The sequence below is a fragment of the Glycine max genome, chromosome 10 (assembly GCF_000004515.6).
Source record: "Glycine max cultivar Williams 82 chromosome 10, Glycine_max_v4.0, whole genome shotgun sequence".
Taxonomy (NCBI): Eukaryota; Viridiplantae; Streptophyta; class Magnoliopsida; order Fabales; family Fabaceae; genus Glycine; species Glycine max.
In genome coordinates, this window is record NC_038246.2 from 40,257,869 (window position 1) to 40,272,733 (window position 14,865).

General features: G+C 28.6%; 1 protein-coding gene across 1 annotated transcript; it reads right to left on the reverse strand.

The window, feature by feature from the left end:
• Positions 1-10,577: 10,577 nt before the first annotated feature.
• LOC100795629 (tRNA N(3)-methylcytidine methyltransferase METTL6) lies at positions 10,578-14,565 on the reverse strand. The gene is made up of 7 exons (XM_003536099.5): positions 13,873-14,565; positions 13,695-13,804; positions 13,247-13,461; positions 13,062-13,153; positions 11,516-11,618; positions 11,250-11,392; positions 10,578-10,985 (listed from the first exon to the last, which is right to left on the reverse strand). The coding sequence occupies exons 1-7, from the start codon at positions 14,083-14,085 to the stop codon at positions 10,875-10,877; spliced, it is 987 nt and encodes a 328-aa protein (XP_003536147.1). The 5' UTR covers positions 14,086-14,565; the 3' UTR covers positions 10,578-10,874.
• Positions 14,566-14,865: the final 300 nt, after the last annotated feature.

Consider the following 14,865-nt stretch of genomic DNA (forward strand, 5'->3'; position numbering starts at 1 on the left):
CTCTAGCCATGTCTGCTTCTTTCTTTTTTTATTTGGCTCAAGTATGTCTGCTTCTATTTCCTTCCTTTCTACTGTTGTTCTTGCACAAGAAAGGGACTGGACTAGACTAGACTGCCGAAAAACAATACTATTAAATATATTAATTTTATTATACATGTATTATGCAATTTAATTTGACGGATGATATTAATTTAAAGAAGAATAAATACAAGGACAACAGAATTCAGAGGCGATATATATATATATATTCTTTGATGCATGATTGCTAATTAATAAATCATATTAGTATTATGCAGCACAATTCCATTTGAATACGAGTAATGCATGAACGATGACGTATAGAAACTAATTAATTAATATATACTATCACCTTATTAAAACCTTCTTTCTTTTAGTTTCACATATTTATACATACATTTCTCACTTTCTCTCTGCAGATGTCATTTAGTATTGAGTATGTCCATAAATTTTTTCCCTTTGAATATATCTTAACTTGTTCTTCTAAAAAAATGTATATATATAACATATGAACCTGGGTTAATTTTTCTTTCTCCTATATTTTGAATAAGATAGTGTAAGCGTTTATATCACGAGGTAAATTCAAATGAGGTATAAACTACCCTCAATTCTTTCTCTTTGTCAATTATAGATGGTTAAAATATTATCTTATTTGCAATATGCTTTTAACTCTCGTGAACACACTCAGCACCTTACCTGCAGACACGAGACAACCCATGTAGATTTCTTAATATTATTATTTGGCCTTGTGCTGATCTATTGTTAGAATATATTGAAGCTAATCATTGGTTAATGTTATTTGTTAATTAAATTTTATTCAGATAAACAAAGCCCTTTATATTAAACTGCAAAAATATCTATTTTCGTTTTATACAATTGTAACTTACATGTGCAACTTGCCTATTATGAGTATGACAGTATGACAAACTATGTTATATACAAATAAAAAAAAGGTGACATGCTTCTATATATATATATAAGGAATTAGACATGCTTCTATTGATATGAAGTTTTTATATTATTATAGTCAATTTCTCTTATAATTTAATTACTTTCACCTCACATTTTTCTCTATAAATCTTTTTTTACCACATTATATATTAATAATGTGATTGATTGGTATACGTACTCATCATTGTTTTGCAGTTAAACAAAAGTTTGTACTAAAGAAAGCAAATCCAGTACCTATAACTGCTAGTGAATGTATGTGAGTGCGTAACATTTTTTTAGGGAGTGTTATTTTCGGAGACTCACAATTTTAAACACTTAGGTTAACAATCTTATTTTATTATTTGATAACCAAAGTTAGTTGACATCTTGACAGAAAAAAAGAGAAAAGGGAGAGGAATGTTAATATGATAAATGATATGATTTGAGAAAAATTATTAATTAGGTATTTGAAATTTTTGGGTGTAAAAAATTAAGACCCACGATAGCTAGTAGCCTAGTACATTACTAAAGATAGAGATAAAATTGTTAGGACAAACTAACTCTTATTACTGACATGGTCTCATCATGAGTCATGACACCTGTAGGTTATTTACAAAAGTTAGGCCGATTGATCTCTATTAAAAATGTATTTAGTTCAAAAGATAAAAAAGTCTTATAATTAGATTTAATTGGCTAATATTTTTTATAAAGAAAAATATTTTTTATAGGAGACAACTTTGTTTTTGGACAATAAATCTCTGCTTTTGAGTATTTAACATAATTACATGTATATTTAAAATTCAATTTTAAGACTACTAATTAGGTTAAAACAATTGAATTTATGTCTGTTAGTTGATCTATGCCTTCGTTAGTAATATTTATTTAATGATGATGATAATTGTTTTGAAATTATATATTTGTTAACTGTTTAAATGTTTAAGCTAAGTCCATAAGCTTTAAGAAATGAGTTTTAAACTTTACAGAGTTTAGATACAAGAATATGGATAAATAATAAATTCATTTTATAAAATATTTGTTTTAAAAAAGTAAGACATGATGTACTTTAAATGAGTAAATTGGATATTCATCATCTACATAATAAAATAGTTAAATACATTAATTATTTGATTTTTAGTATATTTTTAATGAATTATAATAAATAATCTATAAAAATATATATACACTATCATCTAATTATAAACTCTCTCACACACACACACACACACATATATATATATATATATATATATATATATATAATAAAATTATTGATTTTTATAATAATTATATTAAAAAATATATAAACAATAATCTTTATTAATTAAGAGTGTAAAAAAATTTACACATAAAAATTAATATCATAAATTCATTATATAAATTATTTTTAACAAGTATTTTATGATTTAATTTAAAATTTATCCAATCTAACTCCAGGTAGCATCTCTCAATTAATCTATTATATATTCAGAAAGGGTTGGCGCACAGTGATTAGCAAATTGTTTTTTACAAGGGGGTGAAGGTTTGAACCTAGCACAGATGAACTTGCCATTTGTAGAAAACAAAACATATTAACCTGTAACGGAAAAGGATTATTTGTATGTTCTCAAAGTATATGAGGATGGGAAATTTTTCTGAAGAAAAGTCTACTATCTTAATTAATTTGTTTATAGTGTTTATATATAGTTTTTTTAATATATCTAAACTTAATTATGTGCGACCCAAATCCCTGTATTGTCTGCGTCCCGAAAGTCCAAATATTTATTTCGGTGATAGCGATTATGAATGAACCTCAGCTGTCATCTCAGTAATTAATATATAGTAGGTTCTATATTAAATCACAATTAATTAAATTATGTGGACTAGCAAGCAATTGTCAATGGATTCCTCTATAGCTAATTGGTATCGATCTACTACAAAAAAGGAAAGTATGATGAGATTGAAAATATAATTAAGAATGTGATTTTTCTAGTTGGTAGAGTATCAACAAATACATAGTTAATTATTTAGATGGATTATTTATTATAATTTTGTGAGACTTTATAATTTTATATAAATTTATATAAAATTTATTCTAATGTTAAGATTATTGAAATGAGTGATGAACTTAATTTTATGGATCCTATAATAATTGAAAAATATTCTATTTGTAGTATAAATTTCTGCTTTAGTGAAAAAAATATTAAATAACGTTATTTAGAGTTAAATAATTTATGAAATTACTTTCATTAGATGCTCTTGTAAGCGGCTCGGAATACTTTTGTGCATATTTGCAATTATGTAGTCATTCATGTCGCAAACACACAGAAGATGTAAATTACTTTTTGAAAGATCAATTTAATCATTGAAATGCCAATAATTTAATATATTAATGATTGCAAATACCACTAGTTTAATTAATCAATATATTTTCAATTTTTAGGATTTCCACCATCATCTACCATATTAATTCTTTCAAAACAAATTCATATTACATTTCTTGAGAGACCACGAATGTTCGCATGGACGAATGAACGTTCGGGGGAGGGGGGTCTTGGCCCCCTTATTCTTTTTAGAAAATTAAAATTTAATAGGTTATTATTTAATTATTTTAAAGAAATCTGTTTTTATTCAATAATTAAAAAATCCAATTTGAAACTGAATAATATATTTATTTAAATTTAAATTATTGTATAATTAATTTTTATCTCTGAACTCTTTTTAATTATAAAATCAATAGTAATATTTTTTTTAAAAAAATCTTATTTATATTTTATCAATTTTTAGTTATTATATAATAATTTTTTATCTCCTAAATTTTTTAAATTATAAAATCAATAATAATTTTATCTTTTTTAAGAAATTTATCTAAATATTACATTTCATTCAAATTTAATTATTATAATCAATTTTGTATTTGACTTTGTTAATATCTAATTATTTAACTTCATTTTCTTGGACTGAAAGAGTCTTTATTTTTTAAATCTCATATAAATAAGTATTGTTATTGGATTTATGAATATTGTGAAAAATTCAAATTCTACGTTGGTTAGGAATAAAGTCAAAATACAATATATAAATTAGGGTAATTCTCACCTTATAAGCTAAGATAATAAAGTCTAGATCCAATAATAATATTTTAATCACGAGTTATAATATTAGTAAGAGGCAAATGTATTTATTTAATATTTTAGTGATAAGACTACTCTTTATAATAAGATGAAAGATGAAATTTTATTGACTATTTGTTGATATACATTGAAAAAAATTGTTAAAAAATTAATATAAACCCTATTGATTATTTTTGTGACATAATAAAAATATTATATGTTTTGATAGATTATTAATATAATTTAACATATTGAAACATCAAATTAGAAATATTTTTGTATAAAATTGATGGTATAAAGTTGTCTAGATGAATTTTTAATTTTTGTGGTTGGTCCCCTCATATTTTAGCCTAGTTCTGACCCAACCAATTTATTGATTTAGAGATTAATTTTGCTCGCGGTATGTAATTTTTGTTGGTCCAAATAAATTTTACATATGATAAAAATTGAATATAAATTTTTCAATAAATAAATCGTTCTCACTCATGAAGGAAACATGATCTTACACCATCGTACCAATTCTTTCGGTTTATTATTAATAATCTTATAATTAATTTGTTATTTGTGTATAAAAATACTGGATTTTGATTTTTTTTATATAATAAATGATTAAATTGAAATAACAGATATATTTTTTGAGAATCAAAATAAAGCAAATGTAATTACTCAAGAACAAACACATGCCCGTCTATTTAAAAGCAAGAAGAGGAAAAAGAAAAGAAAAGATGAATTAGACTGTAATATTGATATATCTAAAAGTTACCAATCTTATATATATGCTCTTTTAAACGTCCCAAAATAGGACATTGATCCGTCATAGCAAAAAGTTAGGCCGACAAAATTGGCAAGTGGATCGTGAATGATCTAATCCAATCTTTCAGCATTTCGCAAGGTTTTGTTTTTTGTTTTTTCTTTGATGTTGACTCTTGGGGTAAACATATTCACTAGCAGACACAAGCAATGGAGAAAGAGTGGTTAAAGTTACATAATCATTTTTTACTTTTATGCAAGCCGTGCTTAATTAAGGCAAGATTAAAGTCATGTTGGATTTTAATTTGTGGCATCTTGCTAGCTCCTTCTTGATGTTCATACATACATACTGATAATTCAAAACCAATACCACATTCAAAGAAATTACTGTCTAGAAAAACTCAAAGTTCCAATTCATTATCAGAAGCCGCTTCTGGGGCTTTTGCTAACAACAATTGCTTTAGAACAAAATCTCACCAACTAACTTCCCCAGATGTGCTTACTTCGTTAGCGTGTGGCGGTTAACTCTTTAAAAGTCAAAACAAAAATCTACTGAGCATGCATATGCATGTATAATTATTTTCTTTTATTTTATTGTAAAATTTGTCGGTGGAAAAATGAGCTAATTAAAGGCAAAATCTGCAGTGTGCTTAATCTGGAAGGATGTTTTATACACCCAAAGGACCTAGAGAAGCGAACATGGAGGGTCCAATTCACAAGGAATCACGTGTCGATGTTCATGAAAACCCTAATATATTATTCATTTGCTTACTCATTTGCAACATTCTAAGGGTAAAGTGTGTAGTTATGCGCTGCTGGAGCCCATTTAGGTCTGACAATTCAATATTCAATTTGCTTAAAGTAACGATAACACTTCAATAAAGACTATCCAACGAATGCTTTATCCTATTTTTTTTCCCTCCAAATTGTTGCTCTTTTCAGGTGGAATTTCGCCACCACCAGGATCTCATCAAGTACCATGATGATATTTGAAAGTGTACAAAACAAACTAATTACTAATACTTTAATAGGAATTCGTAGAACAAGCATTATGAAACATGAACCATTTGTTAGAGCACAAGAGTGCATTTTAATATGATATAAAAAAATTTGATAGTGCTTCACAAACATCTTTTATATAAGAGCAATTCATCATCAATTGAAAATTGAGTGAATGTCCGTAGTTCATTATCAAAGTACTAGACGCTTTAACATGTTTTTTTATTGACAACATGAATTAGCCGTGGCGTACACGGCTCTAGCTGGATTAATAGGGATATCAGCCTATAAGTAGTTAAAAAATATATGTGAATACTACAATTTTATTTGACACTTAATAAGAAAAAGAGACAGAAGAGGGTTGTGTTAATTAAAAGTTATGTGATATGATAAAAAAAGATAAAGAATAAAAATGAAGCCCTCTTAATTAAGTGTTTGAAGTTGATGGGTGTTCATGTATTATAAGTTTGTATGCACATGTGCATGGAATTTGTTTAATAAGCGAATTAATATAACACACTAAGAAGTTTAAGTTATGACTATATATTAATTGTGTAAAGATTTTTTATATTGTCTAAGAGTCTCCATAATAAATGTTTATTTAAATATGTTATTTATATTAATTTTATATAGGACCTACATGCCACATAAATTTAGATATATACTTTATATAAAAATATTCGTTAATTTTAAGATTGTTACAATAATTGTTAATTAACTTAATTTTGTGACTAAAAAAATGATATTTTATTGGTATGAACTAATGAAGTAAACGCCATTGTCAAACCATCTATTTTAATGGAAAAAAATTAAACAATATTGTTTAAGTTTAAGTCAATCACAAAAATACTTATACGTAAGAAATTGTTAACATTTATAATAATTACATTATAAGTCACATTTAATCATCATAATTTTTTATTTATTGAAAGTATAACTTTTTCTTACAATGATAATGTATACAAATTAAACTGTTGAGTTATTTAATAAAAATATTTAAATTTTTTAGTTATATTTGGATGTAAAAATAGGGAAGAAAATAGAGTGCAAAATTTGTGTCAATTTTTGTTGCTGTTTGAATTAAGGAAAAAAAGTTTAATTCTCTTTACACTTGTTTGGTACGTAATGCAAGATAAAAAAAATGATATAATATTATAGATATTTTTACGCTAAAAAGTAATAAATAATTTATATCATTAATTTCTTATATATATGAGATGGGTAAAATTTAGAAAATAATTTGGTCGATCTCCCCAAAATCTTCGCAATAATTTAAATCTCTTCTTATATATGCTTCCACTTTCTCCCCACCAAAGAATTCATACTTTTCCTCTTCATTTCTTTCATCCCGGCCGATGCATACACATAAAATTGAACTGAAACAAAATAGCATCAACTCATGACAATGAAATTATATGCAACTTATTATTTCATATTTTGAAACTAATCATGCATGAATCCATGTACATCATTATATCTTCCACTGTCATATCATTATTAAAATTTGTAGTGATAATTTTAACTGTTAATTACTTAAAATATTTCAGAAGAACTCTCAAAAAGTAATGATGTGATTATCTCTTTGCTTGATTTTGATCATTATGTTTAATAGAACACTTATATATAAAATGACAGGAGTTTTTTTTTTAATCTCAGTTTGGCGTGTTTAATTATCTATTTTAGAGCATCAAACAATTAGGATAAAAGTAAACATTCACATCATATGATTAGATCAAATATATAACTAATTCAGTGAATCTAGTTTAAAACATAATTAATATCAATTGAGATTTAAGCAATTTTAAATTTAAAAATTTTGTTTTAGATAGTTATACTGACATTGTTAATCTTTCACAATAAAACAAACCATATATTTAAAAATTATATAATCTATATGTTATAGTTTAACATTTTTAATAGGATAGTATTTTTTATTAGCACTTATTTTAATACTTTCAATTTTAAAAATCAAAATATCAATATTAAAATATTCACTATAGATTCAATTTTTTAAAAGGTAAATATACTATCTTTCAATCCATTCTCATTCAAAGTTAACCCAAAGGTAATAAAGCTTTTAGTAATGAGAGGCATTAAAATGCATTTATTTAAAATGCGTTAATAGCATTTGCATGGACTTAAAAACATGCATATAGCATTCTAATGCATTTATTTATGTGTCAAAGATGCGCCTGGGCGAATCATTTCCATCAATTGGCTCGTCCAAAATTACTTATTACTTATAGTAGACAAAGCAAACTTTTCTCTTTTAGTATAGAATCTTTTGGCTTATCTACATATACCTATATATATATTTTGTACAAAAAAAATCTATATATATTTTAGAAAGAGAAAAGGTATTCGTATTAAAATTACTACAACAATAATCATATACTAACGGTTAAGAATCAAGTTTATTTCTATCAATATAACTTCTATATATGATTTTATCACTCAGCAAAAAAAAAAACTTCTATGATTCTATCTAACGAAAATTAAATTATTAATAGAAATATCATAAATCTAAATGTATTAATAAATATTTTTTAGTATAATATATATATATATATATATATATATATATATATCATTTTATTAATAAATATTATATTTACCAATTGTTTGTCTAAATAATTTTTTTAAAATATATATCTTTTAAGAAACAAATTTTATCTGTTTCTCAACAAATCACTTCTTTAAAAATTATTTTTATTAAAATTATTTTTTAAATTTAAATAAACTCACTTAATAATTACATATATTATATTTAATTAGAAACAATAATTAGAACAGCTACACCAATCACGTGCATCATTCTACTGTTGGTTTGATCATGACGGGATAGACGTAATCCAGGGGATAAGGAAAGGAACCCTATGATGGTTTGACATTAAGGTAGTAGCTGTTAATGCATTAAAAGTGGAGCAATACAGCACAAAAACTTTATACATAATCAGGATAGGAATAAGCTATATTTTATTGCTAGAGAAACATAGACGGTTGTTTCAGGGAAAATGCTGATCGTAAGTTTTCAGCATCCAACTCTTTCGCTGATTTAATTAAGGATAAACCATTCTGTTAAATAACACATTAACACATATCTTAATTGGGTTTGAGTGGATTAATGCTTCATAGCTTCCTGTTATAGTGTTATATACTCGGAGGGTCGTAACACAATCAATTGATAAATATGGAAAATGCTTTGTGTACAAAGAAACATTGACTTATTTCGTTTAATTTTTATTAAGTATTTTTAAAACGTGTGTACACAGAAAAAAAAATTGTATATGACGACGTATGCAAGATCAAATATTATGTAATTTTCAAATAATAAAAGTGGATAAATAATATTATGCAAAGACCAAAGTTTAAGAGATAAGAAGGGAGGAAAAAAAGTATAAGATAACTAAAAAGTAGCAGTCAAAAAAAAGAAAAACAAAAGGTAACATTATAAATGTTATAAAAATTCATTATACAAATAATGTAACTAGTTTTGGAATAACTTAAATTTGAGTAATTATTAAGTACTAACTATTCAATCCAGCATTGTATCTCTCTCTCTCTCTCTATATATATATAATGAGAGTTGTTCATAAAATTCTTAAATTCACTATTGGAATTTGACTGTAAGAGAAAGCTAGATTTGGAACACATCTCACCTTCACCATTGTGGAAGAGTAACAGGGACATGTGTCTTAGACATATATTTTATTTACATAAATTTCTTCATAAGTAATGGTGGGATAAAAATAAGAAAGTAAAATAAATTTAATTTTTATAGAATTTCTTTCACTTTTATAAAAGTTTTATATTTAATTTCTCCAAAAGTTGAGGTTTATAAATTAATTTTAATTTAAAAGAGAAGTTTAATTTTTTTTTCTTATAAATGTTTAAGGAATTTTTTTTACCATTTTAAGAGAGTCTAAGTTGATTGAATAAGATATGAGTTATTGCAAATAAATTTAATATATGTCTTCAATTTTCAAAGATAAAAAAAAGTTAAATCATGTCTAGCAAATTAAATTAGAGTGCAATTGTATCAAGCGCTACCTTGTTTGACGTGACACAGCAATGCTATTAAACTGAACAAGGTCATTGGAATCAACAGGCGCATAGCATTGTTGGTTGTTGGTTGGAACTTGGAAGAGTTTGTTAACTGGTTAAGCTATTGACATAAGATATGGTATATAACTGAGTTATAAAATAAGGAATATGAATTATTTACCGCATGATATAATATATATATCAAGTCCAACACACACTTGTATTGTTTCATTACTTGATTATAGTAGTTGGTTTCTGTTCTCATAAAGGACAATTTTTGGATGTTAATGTCCTTTATTCTTTAAAAATTTATACTTAGTAATAAGTGAGTATGTAATAAATTGAACCCTAATGATTTTATAGGCTTACGGGTTATGTATGTAATTCCATGTTATGTTAATGTTTATCCCTCGAGCACTAAGCCCGAGAAGTGAAGACGATCGGGAAAAAGACACTCTCATTCATATAATGGTCCACAACATGAAGTTTAAGACGTACTCTCGTTCCATGAAAACTCCTCAAAACTCTTCCAGACGGTTCACCAAGACACGCTTATGGCTTATCTCATTCCTGATTCTAGCTATCATTAAAACAGCTATTGCTTAACCCAGTGTTCATTTATTTATTTGTAATTTAGTGCAAAACTAGCATGAATCTTGACTGTAATTTCCAGATTAGTAAAATAATTTTAAGAAAAAGAAATTTGTAGCTTCCCAAATTCTCATTGAATACCACAAACGTAAACCAGTCAGAAATAGATTATCCAAAATAGCCATTCAGATTTCCAGCACTACAAAACTTAGAAGTGAAAATAAAGGACTACAGCCATGCACCATGAACCGAACCGAATTAGTCGCTAACCTAATGGATGGTGAGATATTCATGGTCCTGACGCAAGACTAAATAAAAAGGACAACACAAACATCAGAGTTCTTGTCTTTTCTACCTGCTTCTCTTTTATACTTTTCTGTGTTGCTGAAAGCAATCAATGATAAACTTGAATAAGTGTACTTTTTCATCCGACTTCACACAGCACACCAAGGGAGATTATTGACAACTCAGTGCAGGCTTCTGGAACTTCCCGTGAACCCACACTCTTTGCATGGACTTTCCTTTCTGGCGATTTACAGACTTAACACAACAATAATCAAGCTCGAGCTGCACAGTTCATAAACTAACAAATTAGAGGTAGTCAGCTGAAAATGATGCGTCAGAAACACTCCACAGACATTGGAGACACCCAAAATTTTATAGGAAGGTTGACAAATGGGAGGTTATGTGAACAAACACTGTAACAGTAAACAGATTCTAACCCCAATTCATACATGAGAACCAGCAAACAAGTATTAAACTTCATGTAGGAGCACAAGTCAACTTGTACCAATCCCAAAAGCTCGTCTTCCAATTAAAAAAGAAAAGTACCTCGGTGAAGCCTGCACCCAAAAATAGGCTCCGGACAGTATCCAAACAAAAGAAATATGATCGTGTTCCATCTGACCGCATGTATTCCCTGAATCCCACTTGCTTGTCTGGCTCAAATCGAAGCATGGTCATATCATAGAGGCCTGTTACACAGGGTTCAGTCATTGCCAGCACCTTAGGTTTCTAAAGAACAATTATGACATAAAGCTAAAATTTTATTTTCCCAAAACCTCTGGACATAATAAGTTGGCTATTTTGTTTATTACCATAGTCCCGAAAAAAAACCATGCCTCCTGGCTTTAACACAATAAAACATTCCTTGACGGACTTTGGCATCCTTTCCAGTGGTACTGCTGATAGAGTGAATATCTGACATGACGCATCAAAAAAAGAAACTTACACAATGAGAGGTCATTAACTTACAATATTCAACTGAGTCTATGATATATTATATACTCAATAGATAAGAGATAAAGTTGTTATTTGTGTATGTTGAAGAATCTAGAGAAGCTAATATAGAAAGATTAAACATCTCTAAAGGCTGAACAATCATAAACAATGAGTCTTAGAAAGTCGAAGTAAACACTAAACCACCTGATATATAATAGTCAAAAGTAGACTAAAAACTACATATGAGACCATTGAGATTAAACTATGAATGCATGTATATTTCAAATTATAGTGATGTAGAAATATGGAGCACTATCACCATAAGGAAATGAGGAAAAGATATAGAGCTGACATAAGAAAAGAAGTAAACATCACTAGAGCAAAATGCTCTGCTTCTACGGCTTAGAAAAATGCCAATAGGTAGCAAAATGCAATATGAATAGAATATAGAAGAGGACATAATGCAGTATCTGTTATTGGAGAATGAATGAAAAAGGAAAATAATCCTTCACAAGGGTAAACCCTTCTCAACTGGGTTCCAAGACCCACTTCTGCAAACAATCTCACCAAATGACTTCTCTGCACAACCTTCCTCTACTTATTAACCTACCTAACTACTTAACAGAGCTGCCCTCTCATTAACAACCCAGTCCATCTCACTAACTACTTATTTTGGCAAACACACATTTTCCAATTCATATTTTATCAATCTGGGATAAACACAAAAATAACCATAAATCATATAAGTGTATTGAAACTTGTAATAAACAATAGAGCAACTGAAAAATTAGAGCCACAAGTAGATTAGAACTAAGCATGGAAAATTATTGAGATTAGAAGCTTGAATGGATGTATCTTCCAAATTAAAGTAATGAAATGTAGAGAAAAGGAACATTTGCAACATAATGAGAAGATAATTTGCAGTCTAACACTCAAACCACTTTTATAATACTTGATCCGTTTCAGAATATGTCATTCAAGATAATTGCACAAAGATTAAGAAAGCCACTAATTAGTCTCAATTATCATAAAATATAATTTATTTCCTTTTTATCAAAATATTGGCACTCCTGACTCCACTAATGCCATTGCTATCTCTCATTCCACTTGGTAGAGATAAGAGAGACAAAGATATAGTTGGGACAAAAAAAATTCAAACTTTAATTTTCTAAAATGACAGATAAATTGAAACATTTTTTTATTTAAAAAAAGGCTAATATTTTGAAATGGAGAGTATATTTGTTGACACATGTTGTTAGGATTAGGAATATGGTGTCAAGAGACAGCACTTCCAAAGATAAACATCTGAAATATATTAGTTTAAGCAACCCATGGTGATGATTATGGATCTAACATATGCTCAAGGTCTTGAACCACCATATCATTGAACTTATGATAATTTTAGAGAAGAAAAGCTCAGACCAATGTTACAAAATCAACTCCACCACCACAACATTCAAATTCTTCCGAGGGAGACAGATTGGTAAAATGCAGCCCATTATCCTCTCTGACACCTGGAGAAAAACATAAAGAACCAAGTACAAATTCTTATGGAGCCATTGCATAAATCAGTACAAATCAGCAGCATAAAGGTAAAGCAAAGCAACCTGATAAGCAGTATGACTGTTTCTGTAAAAAATTATCTTGGGAAGGATTGCACGCCAACCAGTTCGGGAATCCATTAGTGGAAAGATCACAACAGAATGTGCGGAATCGATGCTTAAAGGATGCATCTGTGGAGGCTGCACTTATAATCTCTTTAGCCCTCTCAAGAGTCTCATCACTACAGTCGCATGCATAAACAATCAAATCTTTGTTGGCCCTACACAGGAAAGTTTCATCAGAATAATATCCAATGGCAAATGTTAAAGCTACCTAGAGTTGCATCAACTTAGTCCAGAATCAATTAACCAAACGGATAAATATTGACCTAAAATAATGTTAAGTGGTATTTAAACATGATTCGAGGCAATTCCACATACACACTTAATCTGAAATAAGTAGCCGCTACGTCACACAGATAGGAAAAGAGAAAGAGAAAGAGAAGAAGCGAACCGCAGAATAGGAAGAGCGGTGCTGCCATTGCCACAACCAACTTCCAAGAGCATAGAGTTTGGGGGACAGGAGAGAAGTTCGGGGAACTCCTTCAACAGATAGCGCCTCTCCTGAATGCAACGAAGCAGCTAGTTAGGGAAAGTGAATGCGAAAATGCGAAGAGGGAAAGGGAAGGAACCTTGAAGAATTTTCCAGAGGCGTGACGGAGGTGAAATTGCTTCCATGCTTGTACGTCTGATTCTGGTGGTGCTGATGATGACGAAGAAGAAGATTCCAAGTGGTAGGCAAAGGAAGGGTTTGCTTCGATCTCTGCTCTTAGGTCTTCCCAGTCGAAGTCCTTGCAGAAGTATTGCGCTTCTGCTTCTGCTTCTGCTTCGCCTTCACTACTCATTTTCACTCACTCTTCGTTCCGTTCCGTTCCGTGTTTAAGTTAAGAATTAACAGAATATAAATTTTACACTATTTACACAATGACCCCGGTCGGCACGATCAGGGTCAATATATAAATGCTGAAATTTCAAATAATCAGTAAAAGCCTAAAAGGAACGGTTCCAGCAACTCCTCGTGCAACCAGTGAGCTAGTGTGTTCCACTCTCTCAGGTTTTTGGATTTCTTTCGCACGACACATAAATCGAACAAACGCAGTTACAACACACAAATCAAATTGGCTTTGTTTTGATTTAGTTAGAAATTTTCTGAATCTTTTTTCATTTTCTTCACCTGTAGCAGAGTTTCGTCCCCCACTCGCATCAATCTTCGTTTAGTCGCTCCCTCCGGATTCGTTCTTAAGAGTTTAATTGGAATTGAATCATCAAATTAGTTGGACACCGACACACTGATGCGTATAATTCGGCGTTCAAAAATTAAGCTTAATTAGTTGTAGTTGATTTTTTTTTTAAAATACTAATATTTCCTTGTTAATTAATGGGTTCGGCAACCTCGTCTTCTGTATTAGGTGAAAGATTTTTAAAGTTAAGAAATAAAAATTCTCTGGGTGACTTCGTTCAATTTAATTTGTTTACAAAATGATCTTAACTAAATGATTTTTTTAAGTTAAGAATTAATCATAGATTTTTAAAGTTGGAAATTTGTCATCAAATCATTATTTTATTTTCAAATAATTGAGATTTTTTTATCCATAACAATCAAATTCACATATTATATAGTTAGA

What these genes read in the sequence shown, in the direction of transcription:
- LOC100795629 (XM_003536099.5), bottom strand. Translation starts at nt 14,085, where the DNA reads ATGAGTAGTGAAGGCGAAGCAGAAGCAGAAGCAGAAGCGCAATACTTC. An exon ending in CCTCTGGAAAATTCTTCAAG is followed by an intron (nt 13,805 to 13,872) that starts GTTCCTTCCCTT and finishes CGTTGCATTCAG; the next exon opens with GAGAGGCGCTATCTGTTGAA. An exon ending in ACCGCTCTTCCTATTCTGCG is followed by an intron (nt 13,462 to 13,694) that starts GTTCGCTTCTTC and finishes TTTCCTGTGTAG; the next exon opens with GGCCAACAAAGATTTGATTG.